Here is a 14,443-nt window from a genome sequence, read left to right as displayed (position 1 = left end):
GAGAAAGTGAACGCGGAAATCCCGTGGATGTATTGAGCCCGCTGTCCGCTATCGGGGGGGGGGAGGGAAGCGACACGGCGCTCAATGACGGCGTGTTCACGTGTTGAGCGATGACAGCACCCATTCACCGGCGTGGTAATGGTCGATAAAATGGCAAAATTATGTAGCTATAATACCTAAAAACGCCAGTAAACATTTTTTCTTGGTTTCACATATTTGAATAAAGTTTGGAAGTGCGTAACCTGACCACCTTTTTTCAGCGAGATTACAACAGAAAAATTATTTGGACACAGATAATAAATATCCTCTCTTCTTTACACCCGTGTCAGAAATGATCGATTGACAAGACACCAACATTTGTAGTAAAAAAAAAAACAAAGTACGTTGATATTGCGGTGCATACTTCATCCTTAAGATAAAACTGTACATTCGTTAACATCGAATGACTGAGCGTTCCTCATTATATCCATGATATATGGCTTGCGAATTTCCTGACATGCATGATTCACGTGCCAAATGCGTCAGCACATACGCGTACAACAAATAGCTTCTCGGCGAGCAGATGCACGGAGCATACCATTCTTTTAAAGTAGGCACGTAGCAAAAGATGACTGCTAGAAAAACACAAATGTGATGTATCATGCACGTCATGCAGCCTTGTAGAAACAAGCACTGCTGAAGAGACGCTGAGACATATATATATATAGGTCGATTCCACGCCATTTCGCTGGTGACAGTATTTCGCTTGCAAACGCAGCAATGACTGGTGTGCGGAAAATTTCCATGCTTCTAATGGCCCTGACTGCTGCATGGCAACAATGTAATGCGTCTGACGGAGATGATGGAACACGGAATGAACTCAAAAGGGTATTTTTTTTTGTACAAGCAGGTCTGAAAAAGCAATGATGCTAAATGTTTCGGGTTTTCATTCTTCCTATGCTGGCACCTGCTCAGGACTATAATTCCTAGTCATCTGCCGGTTGCTGTTTTTAATACTCTTTTCAAATAGGTATTTCGCATATATGAATGCCTCTTTATCTTCTAAAAACAGTGACCACTGCAAAAATAAATGGACGATACAGAAATTACTTGAAATTTAAAGTGACTAAAAGATAAATATTGGTAAAAATTCATCTCTGGAACGTAGAAGTAAACAGCGAAACATTTTCAATTACTTCTTAAATATAGTGCGTGTTTGAAGTCTTCTCTACGGACAATTTTCAACGTATACTATGTGCGCATACAGTATTGCAAGTTCAACTTTTTTAAAGCTCCAACGTAGTCCTATATTGAAGACGTGTCTATTCTCCAGAACTTATAAAAAATTGTCTAACAAGAACTCCTCACGGTTTTCTAGAAAGCACAATGTTTTCCTGTGAAAGTCAGCAATTGCGTTTTAATTATTATGCCACGAGCAATGCTGTACACTCTTGATATCAGAAACTTGTTCTAGCAATTCGTCCAGTATACAACCAAAATGAAAACAGCTGAATGTCTTTCGTTGTAAGAATATTCCAAATTTAAAACCCGAATGGATATTGGTCTGTTATTTGATTTGAGAAGATTATATAGAAATATTGAAATTGTGTTCTTCTAGGGCGCCAGCATGGGGATCAGCATGCCTCTTTATCAATTCCCCTAAGTAAATTTTATTCCCGTAGCAAATATGCGGACACACAATTGAATTTTCTGCCGTCCTCGTGGTCGTCGGTGTTGCTGTGGAGCTCCACATATATATTTAAGCATATATATGCTCTATCTTTACGCGTGCAATATACTCAAGAAATATTGCTATGCCCTTCAGTTTCTGTTTCAGTTCCAATTTATTTATTTATTAAGTTGATATACATGCTTACACAAGTACGCAGAGGGAAGTCCCAGAGCATGTGGCTCAAATGGGACCTCCTGTCAAAATATATACATTAGAGCAAGTACACAGCATAAAACATCAACATAGTGGTCACAAAGTGGAAGATTATGCAAAGTAAATGTAGTACAAACAGCAAAATTATATAACGTCCTTAACTAGTCGTAGAATTAAAACAGTAGTTAAGGCATTCGCAACTGAACACAGCAAAGATATTTAAAATGGCTACAAATAAAAAAAATAACCTGGAAAATGAAAAACGAAAAAGAAAATGAGCAGGAGTGAGGTGGATAGCTCGGATATGTGGATTATTTTGGCTATCTAGTAGAAAAGTGAACAATGTTTTCGTGAAGAAACCGAAAGGCGAAGAGCACTTGACAGCCAAAATTGTGTGAAACGGCTCTTTCGTACTAGGCTGAACTATTCCTCAGAATTTTCAGTATGGAAGCTTGCAAACGAATGTTGTGAAGCATTGCGTTCCCAGCGAACAGCTTTTATCTGAAATTTGCTCAGGCTATAGAATACCAGAAGTGGAAAGCAATATGAGTGCTGAAACCAGGAAGCGGCGTAAATCTATTAGCGCGGCTCATTACAGGAAGCCCTAATGGCAATTGACCGACGTGAGCAAAGGCCATATACTATGTCCTGAAGCGTTTGACGGTGCCAAAAAGTTTGGTACACCCGCACATCTCACGTACAGAACACGTTAGTCGGACACGCGTATGCTTACAACATTGTCGGCGTAGTCCAACCGCAACCCAAAACCTTGCTATCGCAGTCAGCGTTTCGTTCTTCGGGCGAAACTACAAGAACCATTGAGAACAAGGCTGCACAACTGAAAACCAGACGGAGAAAAAAAGAACTTCACCGGTACACACATGGGCTCCGCTAAGCAGAGCAGAAAGATGCCATGATGCCGTTTAACTGCAGATAGCCCTCATTATGCAGCCCAGAAGGCACATTACAGAATCACTAGCTTCATCATGTAATTGTCCATCGTCTCGTCAAAATAAACGCCTTGTGCGGGGAGCTTCTGTGCTCGTTAACCGTACCTAAAATATCAAAGTCGCCGTAGTCCCAGTATATCTCAATTTCAATAGCTTTCTTTAGCTATATCGGCCAACTCTTAAGCCGTTTTTATGTGTGTTCATAGGTGGTCCGTAATCGCTCGTGTGGCAAGGGAGGGCCACGAAATGCACCGATGAAAAGTCACGTGCACTTGGCTTACCAAGTTGCGCGGAGGGCCCAAAAGATAGAGCGGCGGATCCGTATATTCTCTCGTGAGCTGTCATGCCATCTAGTTCGGGACATGGGTGGGAGGAGGGGGATTGTCGCTCCGTTCGCTCGTTCGTTAGTTCGTTAATTTGGGCTATACATATGCATTCAGATCATGATCGATGGCTCATCCATATTTTGTATTTATATCCTATCGCGTGATTGGGCACATTCACAAATATAAAGAATATATTTATTTATTTCTTATTTTATTTGCCCTGTTATTGCAGTCAGTTAAAAACAGGATTTTTCATACTTTTAAGAAATGTCATTTCACAAGCAAAAGGAGGAAATGTGATGTCGAGTTTGGTGCTGGTGCTGTGTGGGACATATTGCCTCTCCTGGTGGCGGGAAGATGACTATATGCGAGGAGTTTTCTTTTTCACTTGCACGAATTTTTTTTTATTTGCAGTGGAAGATTTCAGTCCACCCTAAAATTATATTATGGCACATATTTTAGGAATTGTAACTAGTGAGTTCTCAAGCCTTGTCCGAGGAAATACATTAGTGTTCCAGTTAATTTCGGGGCGACCTTTCAATACCGTGTACTTGACCTCATCATCATCATCAGCCTGGTTACGCCCACTGCAGGGCAAAGGCCTCTCCCATACTTCTCCAACTACCCCGGTCATGTACTAATTATGGCCATGTCATCCCTGAAAACTTCATCTCCTCCGCCAACCTAACTTTCTGCCACCCCCTGCTACGCTTCCCTTCCCTTGGAATCCAGTCCGTAACCCTTAATGACCATCGGTTATCTTCCCTGCTAATTACATGGCCTGCCCATGCACCATTTCTTTTTCTTGATTTCAACCTAGGCACTGAGCCGGGCTCCCGCATGGGTTGCAGAAAATAGTGCTAGCCTTTCCCCCTTCCCCACGAGAACCAATACTCTCTTTTTGATTTCAACTAAGATGTCATTAACTCGCGTTTCTTCCCTCACCCAATCTACTCTTTTCTTATCCCCTAACGTTACACCCATCATTCTTCTTTCCATAGCTCGTTGTGTCGCCCTCAATTTAAGTAGAACTCTTTTCGTCAGCCTCCAGATTTCTGCCCCGTACGCGAGTACTGGTAAGACACAGCTGTTATAAACGTTTCTCTTGAGGGATAATGGCAACCTGCTGTTCATGATTTGAGAATGCCTGCCAAACGCACCCCAGCCCATTCTTACTCTTCTGATTATTCCAGTCTCATGATCCGGATCCCCGGTCACTACCTTCCCTAAATAGATGTATTCCCTTACCACTTCCAGTGCCTAGCTACCTATCGTTAGCTGTTGTTCTCTTCCGAGACTGTTAAACATTACTTTACTTTTCTGCAGAATAATTTTTAGACCCAACCTTCTGCTTTGCCTCTCCAGGTCAGTGAGCATGCATTGCAATTGGTGTCCCGAGTTACTAAGCAAGGCAATATCATCAGGCAGTTGCAAATTACAAAAGTATTCACCATTAACTCTTATCCCCAATTCTTCCCAATCCAGGTATCTGAATACATCCTCTAAATACACTGTGAATAGCATTGGAGAGATCGTATCTCCCTGTCTGACGCCTTTCTTTATTGGGATTTTGTTGCTTTCTTTATGGAGGATGGCAGTGGCTGTGGAGCCGCTATAGATATCTTTCACTATTTTTACATACGGCTCCTCAAAACACTAATTCCGTAATGCCTCCATGACTGCTGAGGTTCCGATTGAATCAGACGCTTTCTCGTAATATAGCTTTCATTGATTACGAGAAAGCGTACCCGACCTATTAAGGATTAGATCACCCGTTTTAGGCGAGCGTCGGTTAGCCGTGTCCGGGAAAAGGGGAATCTATGGGGTTGAGCAGGTGGCAGGTATTTGGACTCCTATGGCCACTTGGCAGAGGTCACACACTCGTTAGGATTCTGCTTCTTGTAGGAGGCACCCCCGGGCTGACCCACTAGGGGGAAATCGGCAGTTCTGTTTCCATATACTTCTCTCTGATTTCCGCCTATCTTTTTTCTCTCTCACTTTGTGTCCCTGCTGTCCGCTCTTCAGTTCATTTTATTTCGGGTTTTCCAGGCAGTGACGCTAAACCTTGTGCAATCTAACAATGTAGGTTATTCATATTGGCGTATAGTGGGAACATACCGTTGGCGTACGGAGGAAGGAACACTACACGTTCTGCTCCAAGGTTTGCGGTGGGCATTCCTCCAGTATATATTGACGCAACTATATTTGGCAGAACCATAATTCAGCGGGTATGCGCCAGTGAGGACGACGCTGAAGTAGCGCGGGTTTTAGGTGACGCGGGGGAAACGAAGAAGACGTTGTTGTTCCCTTGGACGACTGATAAAGTGCGTTTCTTGGCGGTGCTGCTACGCATACTCGTCGATCCCACGTCGTTACACTGGTGGAGGTGCTGGGTATTCTTCATGCTTGGCACCCCTTCGCGGAGCCGACGTTCGAGTCCGGAATCACCATGGCGCATCGAAAGACCGGTCCACCGCTTCAGTCGTCGCCTGCTAGGCTTAGCGCCCGAGTCCAGTCCCCTGCAAGAAACTTCGAGAAATGGTTTGCCTCCTACAAATAACATGGCCACCGCAGCTCCATCGCAGGTAACACTACAGAATCCTATGGTCCCGGAGAGCTTTCATGGTGATGCCTTTGAAGACGTCCAAGATTGGCTAGACCAGTTCGAGCGCGTCGCCCAGTATAACCATAAGACCAGCTCGGCGGACAAACTCTCGAGTGTCTATTTCTATTTGAAGGACAATGCTCGTACGTGGTACGTAAACCGGGAGAGGAGCTTTGCCACGTGGGACGACTTCCGCGCACAGCTGCTGGATACCTTTTCAAGCATCGACAGGAGGGAAAACGCGCAGCGTCTCCTTGAAATCCGCGTTCAAAAGCCCAATGAGAGTGTTGCTATGTTCTCGGAAGACATGGCCCGTCTTTTCCGTAGGGCAGACCCAGACATGCCAGAGGAAAGAAAGCTGCGATATCTCCTGCGAGGAGTGAAGGAGCAACTGTTTGCCGGCCTTGTGAGAAATCCACCGACAACAGTGGCACAGTTCACAAAAGAGTCTACAGCCATTGAACGGGCCCTGCATCAACGATACCGCCAGCATGACATGGGCAACTCGACGGCGAACACTGCCGTACTGGCTGCGAGTAACGACATGTCTCTCCGTGAAGTTGTCCGCGAAGTGGTGCAAGAAGAGCTTCGGCAGCTCGGCTTTGTGGTTGCGCCTACGGAACCGACGCCAGCGTTGTCTTTTGTTGCTGATGTCGTCCGGGAGGAAGTCCGGCAAGCTTTTTCAGCGCCAGACTGTGGCAACGTTCCGCGGCGCCTCACTTATGCGGAAGCTGTTCGCCGTCCACTCAACGCAACTTCAACGCCGTTGACACCCAAACTACAACAGCACCTACGCCACAAATAGAGCCGACATCGTCACCCTCGTCGACTCTACCGACCCCGCCGATCATGCCAGCACAAACAACGCCGTATTTTCGACATGCGCACGGCATCGCTTGGCTCCATGGAGAGTTACCGCCGAACTACCAGAGTCGCAAAACCGATGCGTGGCGCACCGTCGACCGTCGACCAGTGTGCTACCATTGTGGTGAAGCTGGACACGTCTATAGAGATTGCCGCAAATGCAACAACTATCGCGCCGCTCAACAACCAAGCTTTCCTGCCAACTATGCTTATTCTCCGTACGACGGTGGACGCGCTTACAACGACGCTCCTGTGAACAGTCAGCCACCAAATACGACGACGCCCCGACCACTTTCTCATTTTCCATCTCCGGCGCGCTACAATTCGCCGACTCGTCGCAGCTTTGCCGACGTCACTAGGGGCAGATCGCCTAGCCCTCGACGGAGAAACTAGCCGCAGCGACCTCCGGGGGTGAGGTTGCCAATACTCTAACTGCTCCACATCCCCCGTTATTGACGAACGACGACGTGAAGACTACATTGACGAAAAAGACGCCCAGCGCAACGACGAATACTACGAATAAAAGTACGAAAGACGTAACTGACTTCGTCAGCGCCGAGCTCATCGTTTGCATTGATAGCCACGAAATAGCCGCTCTGGTTGACACTGGCTCCCATTTTTCAATCCTTAGTTTACAGGTCGCTGACAAACTGAGGAAGGTGAAGACACCATGGCACGGGCCCAACATAAGAACCGCCGGAGGTCAGTTGATGACACCTGTCGGGAAATGCACGGCCCGACTCTTAATCGCCGGTTCAACCTTCGTCGTCACCCTCGTCATCCTTACTGAGTGTTGTAAAGAACTTATACTGGGCATGGATTTCCAACGGGAGTACGGCGCCGTTATTAACATCCGTGACAGAAGCGTCACATTTGCCACAAGTTCGGATAATGTCACCCATGAGAAGCCACAACAACCTCGCTTACGTATTGCCGCGGGCGACGTCATACTTTTGCCGCGGAGTTGCTCCCTCGTACAGGTGCGCTGTGACAGCCTGCAAAGTGGGACTGGAGTAGCTGAACACATCAGTGCGCTAGCACTGAATTGCGGTGTGTCCATTGCCAGAGCACTTATCAATGTAATCGACGTAAGCGCCGAACTCTTGCTGACAAATTTTAGTAGGGAGCGCCGACACATCGTTAGAGGCACTGCTGTCGCCTATTTCGACGAAGTGACAGAACTACGAGACTGCCACTTAGCACAGGAGTCGGTCTCTAAAATCCACACAGCTGCACCTATTGTAGACGTTAATCCGACGGTGACGGCCGTTGAGCGGAGCCGTCTGCTTGAGCTCATCAAGCAGTACCAGGGCTGTTTCTCCTCTGCGTCAAGAGTTGGTCAAACGCCACTTACGAAACACCGCATCATTACTGATGTCGACGCCAGACCCATCCGACAAAACCCTTATCGTGTGGCCCCAAAGGAACGCGAAGCAATACAAAAACAAGTGAAGACGATGCTAGAAGATGGCGTTATTCGACCATCTAATAGTCCGTGGGCATCACCTGTAGTTTTAGTGAAGAAGAAGGACGGTAGCCTGCGCTTCTGCGTCGACTATCGGAAGCTCAATCAGGTCACAAAGAAGGACGTTTATCCACTGCCGCGTATTGATGATTCCTTGGATAGGTTGCGAAACTCGTGCTACTTTTCCTCAATGGACTTCAAAAGCGGTTATTGGCAGATCGAAGTGGAGAGACCGTGAGAAAACAGCCTTTGTGACGCCTGACGGACTTTATGAATTTCAGGTACTTCCTTTCGGTTTGTGTTCGGCGCCAGCAACATTTCAGCGTCTAATGGACACTGTGCTCTCCGGACTCAAATGGCAAACATGCCTGGTGTACTTGGATGACGTGATTGTCTTTTCCGCAACGTTCGACGAACACTTACGAAGGCTTAAAACTTTTTGAAGCAATACGCTCTGCCGGTCTTACTTTGAAGCCTGAGAAGTGCCATTTCGGTTTTCATGAGCTCCAGTTCCTCGGTCACGTCGTCAGTGGCCAAGGAGTCCGACCTGATCCGGATAAAATTGCCGCCGTCGCTAATTTCCCGATTCCATCAGACAAAAAAGCCGTGCGACGGTTTCTGGGACTCTGTGCATATTACCGGCGATTTATTGCGAATTTCTCGCGTATCGCATGGCCATTAACACAGCTCACCCGAGAAGATATGCCTTTTACTTGGGGCGAAGACCAGCAGCGGGCATTCCACGAGCTCCGGCAACGCATGCAATCGCCTCCCGTATTAGCACACTTCGATGAGGAAGCCCCGACGATATTGCATACAGACGCTAGAAATGTCGGTTTAGGGGCGGTGCTAGTGCAATGGCAGGGCGACAGCGAAAAGGTGATTGCTTATGCCAGTCGGACACTATACCGAGCCGAAGCTAACTACTCCACCACTGAAAAAGAATGCCTCGCAATGGGGTGGGCAGTTCTGAAATTTCGTCCGTATTTGTATGGTCGGTCTTTCACCGTCGTTAGTGACCACCATTCCCTCTGCTGGCTCATTAATTTGAAAGATCCTTCCGGCCGGCTCGCACGCTGGAGTCTTCGACTCGAAGAGTTCGACTTTGTTGTTACATACAAGTCGGGAAAACGGCATGCAGACGCCGACTACCTTTCTCGGTCTCCTGTTGAGCCGGCAGCACAAGACGATGACGACACGGTTTTTCTGGGACTCGTGGATACTGCCGATCTTTCAGGCCAGCAACGGGATGACATTGAATTGCTGCCGCTTATTGATTACCTCGAAGGACGAACCAACCGCGTGCCGAGGCTCTTTGCAAGAGGGGTGGCATCATACTGCTTGCGTCGCAACGTCCTCTACAAGAAGAACTTCTCGCCTAGCGGCAGCAACTACTTACTTGTTGTTCCATCACCGCTTCGACGTGAAATCTTACACGCCTGCCACAACGAGCCGACTGCGGGGCACTTGGGCTACACTCGCACATTGGCACGGATTCGGCAGAATTACTACTGGCCGAGACTTACTGCGGTCGTTAAACGTTACGTTCAGACATGTCTGGATTGCCAACGTCGCAAACCGCCATCCGTCAAACCAGCCGGCTTACTGTACCCTGTTGACGTACCGGCCACACCATTTGCACAAGTAGGCATAGACTTTCTGGGCCCCTTCCCAACATCTACTACTGGTAATAGGTGGATAATCATTGTCACGGATTATCTCACTAGATATGCCGAGACAAGTGCCCTGCAACGGGCAACAGCTGATGAAGCGGCACGATTTTTTCTGGAATCCATCGTTTTAAGGCATGGCGCTCCCGCAGTAGTCGTCACGGACAGAGGTACTGCGTTCATGGCCCAGTTTTTAGATATCGTTCTACGTCTAAGTGGTACCGCCCACCGGAAGACAACAGCGTATCACCCTCAAACGAACGGACTGACAGAACGACTCAACAGGACATTGGCTGATATGATAAGCATGTACGTAGATGTGGAGCATAGGAACTGGGACGAGGTTTTACCTTATGTCACCTTCGCGTACAATACGGCTCGTTAAGAGACCACTCGCAAGACGCCCTTCAGTCGCGTATACGGCCGTGAGGTTACAACAACATTAGACGCGATGCTTCCTCATGAATTTGACGACAACGAGACGGGTGCTGAACAGATAACACACCGAGCAGAGGCAGCTAGGCAGCTTGCGCGTCTGCGAATCCACGAACAGCAGGACATTGACGCCAGACGCTACAATCTTTGGCACAAAGCCGTAACATACAACATCGGCGACAAAGTGTGGGTCTGGACACCTATTCGACAGCGTGGGCTCTCTGAAAAGCTCCTACGTAAATACTTCGGGCCCTACATAGTTCTCCGACGCATCAGTGACGTCAACTACGAAGTCGTTCCGGACAGCTCGCACTGTTCAAAGCGCCGACGGCATTTACCCGAGGTCGTTAACGTGCTGCGTATGAAGCCGTACTATGAGGACTGCCAAGACTGCGCAGTTCTTTACCGCTGCTTTCCAAGCCTCTATCATCGGGACGATGATCTTTTCTAAAGGGGGAGCAAATGACGCAACTATATTTGGCAGAACCATAATTCAGCGGGTATGCGCCAGTGGGGACGACGCTGAAGTAGCGCAGGTTTTAGGTGACGCGGGGCAAACGAAGAAGACGTTGTTGTTGTTCCCTTGGACGACTGATAAAGTGCGTTTCTTGGCGGTGCTGCTACGCATACTCGTGGATCCCACGTCGTTACAATATTAATATTGAATTGAAATTTCCATCATCTGCCTGGCTGCTCCCTGAGTGCGGGACGCACCGATGAAACATTCAGATTTTCAAGAGACCAAAAGAAACATTTCCCAAGCATTATGTAAATACATAGCCAACATGAAAGCAAGGCTGTCCGCATGATGTGATTTCTAGTCGAAAAATAGTTTACTGAAGCATTGGGATTAAGTATAGAAGTGACCGAGATGCGAAGTGGTGCACCTCTTCTAGAAGTGCCTGACAAGCATCAATGCAACAAACTGCCGTAATTTGTTGAGTTTCGGGAAGTCCATGTCTCAGTGGGTCCGCACAGGTCAATCAACATTGTGCGCGATGCCACCTGTGATGACTACCTGTTTCAACTTACTGAAAGTGAACTCTTGGATGGATCGCCAGAGCAGAACGCGGTAATGGTGCAGATATTCTAGATAAGGCGCGACAATAAGGAAATGCTAATCAAGCTTGTAATTATCACGTCAGGGACAAGCTACCTTCCACTGTCAGTTCAAACTGGAAATTGTAAGCTTCGTATACAATCGTAAATCACCGATCCGTGCCGATTCTTTTAGTGTCAGCGCGTTGGGAATGGGTCGCAAAACTGCCAAGAGTACTCCACGCGTCTAAATGTGCATCTAACGACCATTCCTCACCCATCTGCACTTTCGTAACTTACTCTGCCAACTGTGACGGAGACCACCACTCCTATTCCTTATCATGCCTTTCATGGAAGAAAGATAAAGAGATCATAGGACTCAACGTGAAACTAAACACTTGCTCTTAAGAGTCACGTTAGCGTTTTCTGTTCACACCCAACCCAATCCTTCTTAAATTGATAACACGCGGCATGGCAGCGCCGCATCCTTCTGCGGCCACCCGAGTCACAAATAGTGTGACTGTGACTGCGCCTAAGAAATGGAGCACGTCACCAAAAAAGAGACATTCCACACCACAGGGTCCGGAGAGGTTTTCTGATCTAAGTTAAACCATCTCTTTTACACAAAGAGCACAAAACACCGTGGTCATTCGGTCCCGGACGCGCCTAGACATGAGACTTTGTACTCCGTATGTGGAAGCACTTTCAAAAGAAACAGGCATCTCTCTTTTAAAGAATGCCATAATGGCCCTTACTCCGTCTCCACTGCCTCGGTGAGGGCGACAACATCTAAGATCTCTTTCGGAGAAAGGTCAAAATGGGCACCTGAGACACGTAAACATTCACATTTTGTTCAATATCATGAGAAGTATTCCTGTGCTGAATCGTACACACAAGCTTCTATGTCTTCTGCTGGTATTGCTTCCGTAGCTTTAGGACAATCCTTCTTAATATCTGGTACCGTTAATCAAAACACTAATATTTTACCGGTGACAGCATGAACGATGCTGTCAGCAGTTAAACACATAAAGTAAACGAATCTCATCAGGACTATTGTGTTCAAAGACTCATGGAATGTAGTACCGGCCCTAAGGAGTTTACCAAAACATAAAACACAGCTTTTAACGAATCATATACATCGCTATGCTCAGCCTGTATGTGTAAAGTCATTAAAATATGCTGAGTACCTGGCCACAGCGGCAGAAAAGGCAATAAAGTTGCTGACAAGAACGGTATCACAGTACCTCTTATTAGAATTATTTTAAGTCGTTTCTTCAATATAACTAAATAGCGGAACGTAAGGCACTGGATTGGAGAAGCAAACCGAGTGAATGTTATAACTGTCCGTTCAGTGTTGCCAGCCTGAGAGCCTCATTGAACGAATGTGCGAGCTCTGCACCCGGAACTGACAGAATTGTATACAACATCATCAGGGACTTGCACAGACACACAAATGACACTACTTGCACGTTTCAACAACATTTGGGCTTCCATACAACTCCCTTGAACACGGAGAAAGGCTATTGTAGACCCAATATTGAAACAAAGTTAAGATCTATCTTCAGGTAATAGTTACCGTCCGATAGCGCTTACCAGTAGTGCCTCCAAAAATTCGAGAACATAATAATACGTCAGATGATAAATTTGCTTGAATCTAAGAAAATATGTGGCATTTTTCAGTGTGGTTTCAGGAAAGATGGTTCTACAACCCACCATCTCGTGCGCACGGGGTCAAAACACCCTGACGCTTTCATTCAGAAGCAGGAACTTTTGTCTATAATTCTCGACACTGAAAAGGTGTACGAAACAATGTGGCGCTACGGTTTACTGCGACATTTATTGGAGATGAGCAGACGCGGAAACACGCTTAACTTTATAGAAAGCTGCTGGTATAACCAAGCAGTCCGTGTCAGAACTTGTATTGCTCTCTCCAGGCAATTTCTCCATGAAACGAAGCTGGTGCAGGGGGGCGTACTTAGCTGTGCTCTCTTTATTGCAAAAATAAATTCATTATGACCATTAATTCCACATACAATATCTTATTCAGTATACGTTGACGGTGTGCAGATAGGTTTAAAATAGTGCAATCTCTCAATTTGTGAGCGACAGGTGCAGCTGGACCTGCACAGAGTGTCGAATAGGCGCATGAAAAGGGGTTAAAGTTCAATCGGCCCAAATGTTCCTGCGTGGAGGAGGAGAGGTGTGGTTCCGGATGCTAATATTGAACTCGATGGACAACGCATTACCTCTAGACACAGAGCACAAATTTATGGGTGTCATACTTGACTCGAAACTATCTTTTGCGCCCCACACGAAATATATTAGGAGTAAATATTTAAAAACAGCCGAAGTCCTTACGTTGGCCCCATGCATCAATTGGTAGGGTCTCCGTCTCGGCCAGCTTGACAGGGCCAGGAGAGTGGGCGTCGAGTTTGCTGCCGCTTCCTCAAAGGGCGGCGGTTTTCGCCACGTAGTGAGCGCCTTTGTTTTCGCGTCACAGTCCATGTCAGGCTGATCCGCTACCTGGGCGGGTGCTGACGAAACGGCTGTCTCGTGGGAATCATCCTAGGAATGCCCATTGCCTTTTTCGCAAGTAACAGACTCTTTCAAAGCAGTGACAGTCAACCTTAGGGTGACCAGCTGTTTGGTTCCACGAAGCGTCTGCGTTCAGTCACGATCTCAGGAATCTTCCAGAAGTGAAGGCTGATGATGGTGCAGCGTGAAGTCACAGTATTCGAACGTTGTGGCCTTCTCCCAGTGAAAACAAAAGTACACGCGCAATTACAGGTCACAGGAAAGCGCCGGCTCGCACCGATAATCATCGGGTCTAGCGAGAAAAATCAACACACATGCCCTATCTTACAAAGACACAAAAGCAACCAACAAATCACTAAGCATTCAATGAAACCCACAAGCTTGAGATTAAGCAGGATTCAGAACGTTTTCGCAATGTCCGATAGGGGACAGTCATTTCTAGTGACAAAGCACCACAGTGCGCGCAAGGGCCTGAAATCCGCTTAAATTCACCAGCTTGCGGTTGACGCAATAATTTAGACCCAAGATTATGTGCGACCAAAGCGAGCTGTTACGCGCCTCTGAGTTCAACAAAACGAGGTCGTTGTACGGCAATATGGAAAGGTAGGACACATGAAAATGCTCTAAAAAATGGATAATTGAAATATCATACGCAGCGTCAACGCCATGAATAGCCTTTTTGGACTCTACA

General features: G+C 46.9%; 1 protein-coding gene across 1 annotated transcript in view; it reads left to right on the top strand.

Annotated features, from left to right (window-relative positions):
• The first annotated feature begins 718 nt into the window (after window positions 1-718).
• The window catches only part of LOC142589012 (uncharacterized), a 143,616-nt gene continuing 129,891 nt past the window's right edge, over window positions 719-14,443 (top strand). Inside the window, exon 1 of the mRNA XM_075700804.1 lies at window positions 719-867. Within this exon, the coding sequence (XP_075556919.1) occupies window positions 760-867 (108 nt within the window). The 5' untranslated portion in view covers window positions 719-759. The remainder of the gene's footprint in view (window positions 868-14,443) is intronic.

The sequence above is a fragment of the Dermacentor variabilis genome, chromosome 7 (assembly GCF_050947875.1).
Source record: "Dermacentor variabilis isolate Ectoservices chromosome 7, ASM5094787v1, whole genome shotgun sequence".
Taxonomy (NCBI): Eukaryota; Metazoa; Arthropoda; class Arachnida; order Ixodida; family Ixodidae; genus Dermacentor; species Dermacentor variabilis.
The sequence above is the reverse complement of the archived record's forward strand: the minus strand, read 5'-3'. Positions and strand labels throughout refer to the sequence as shown.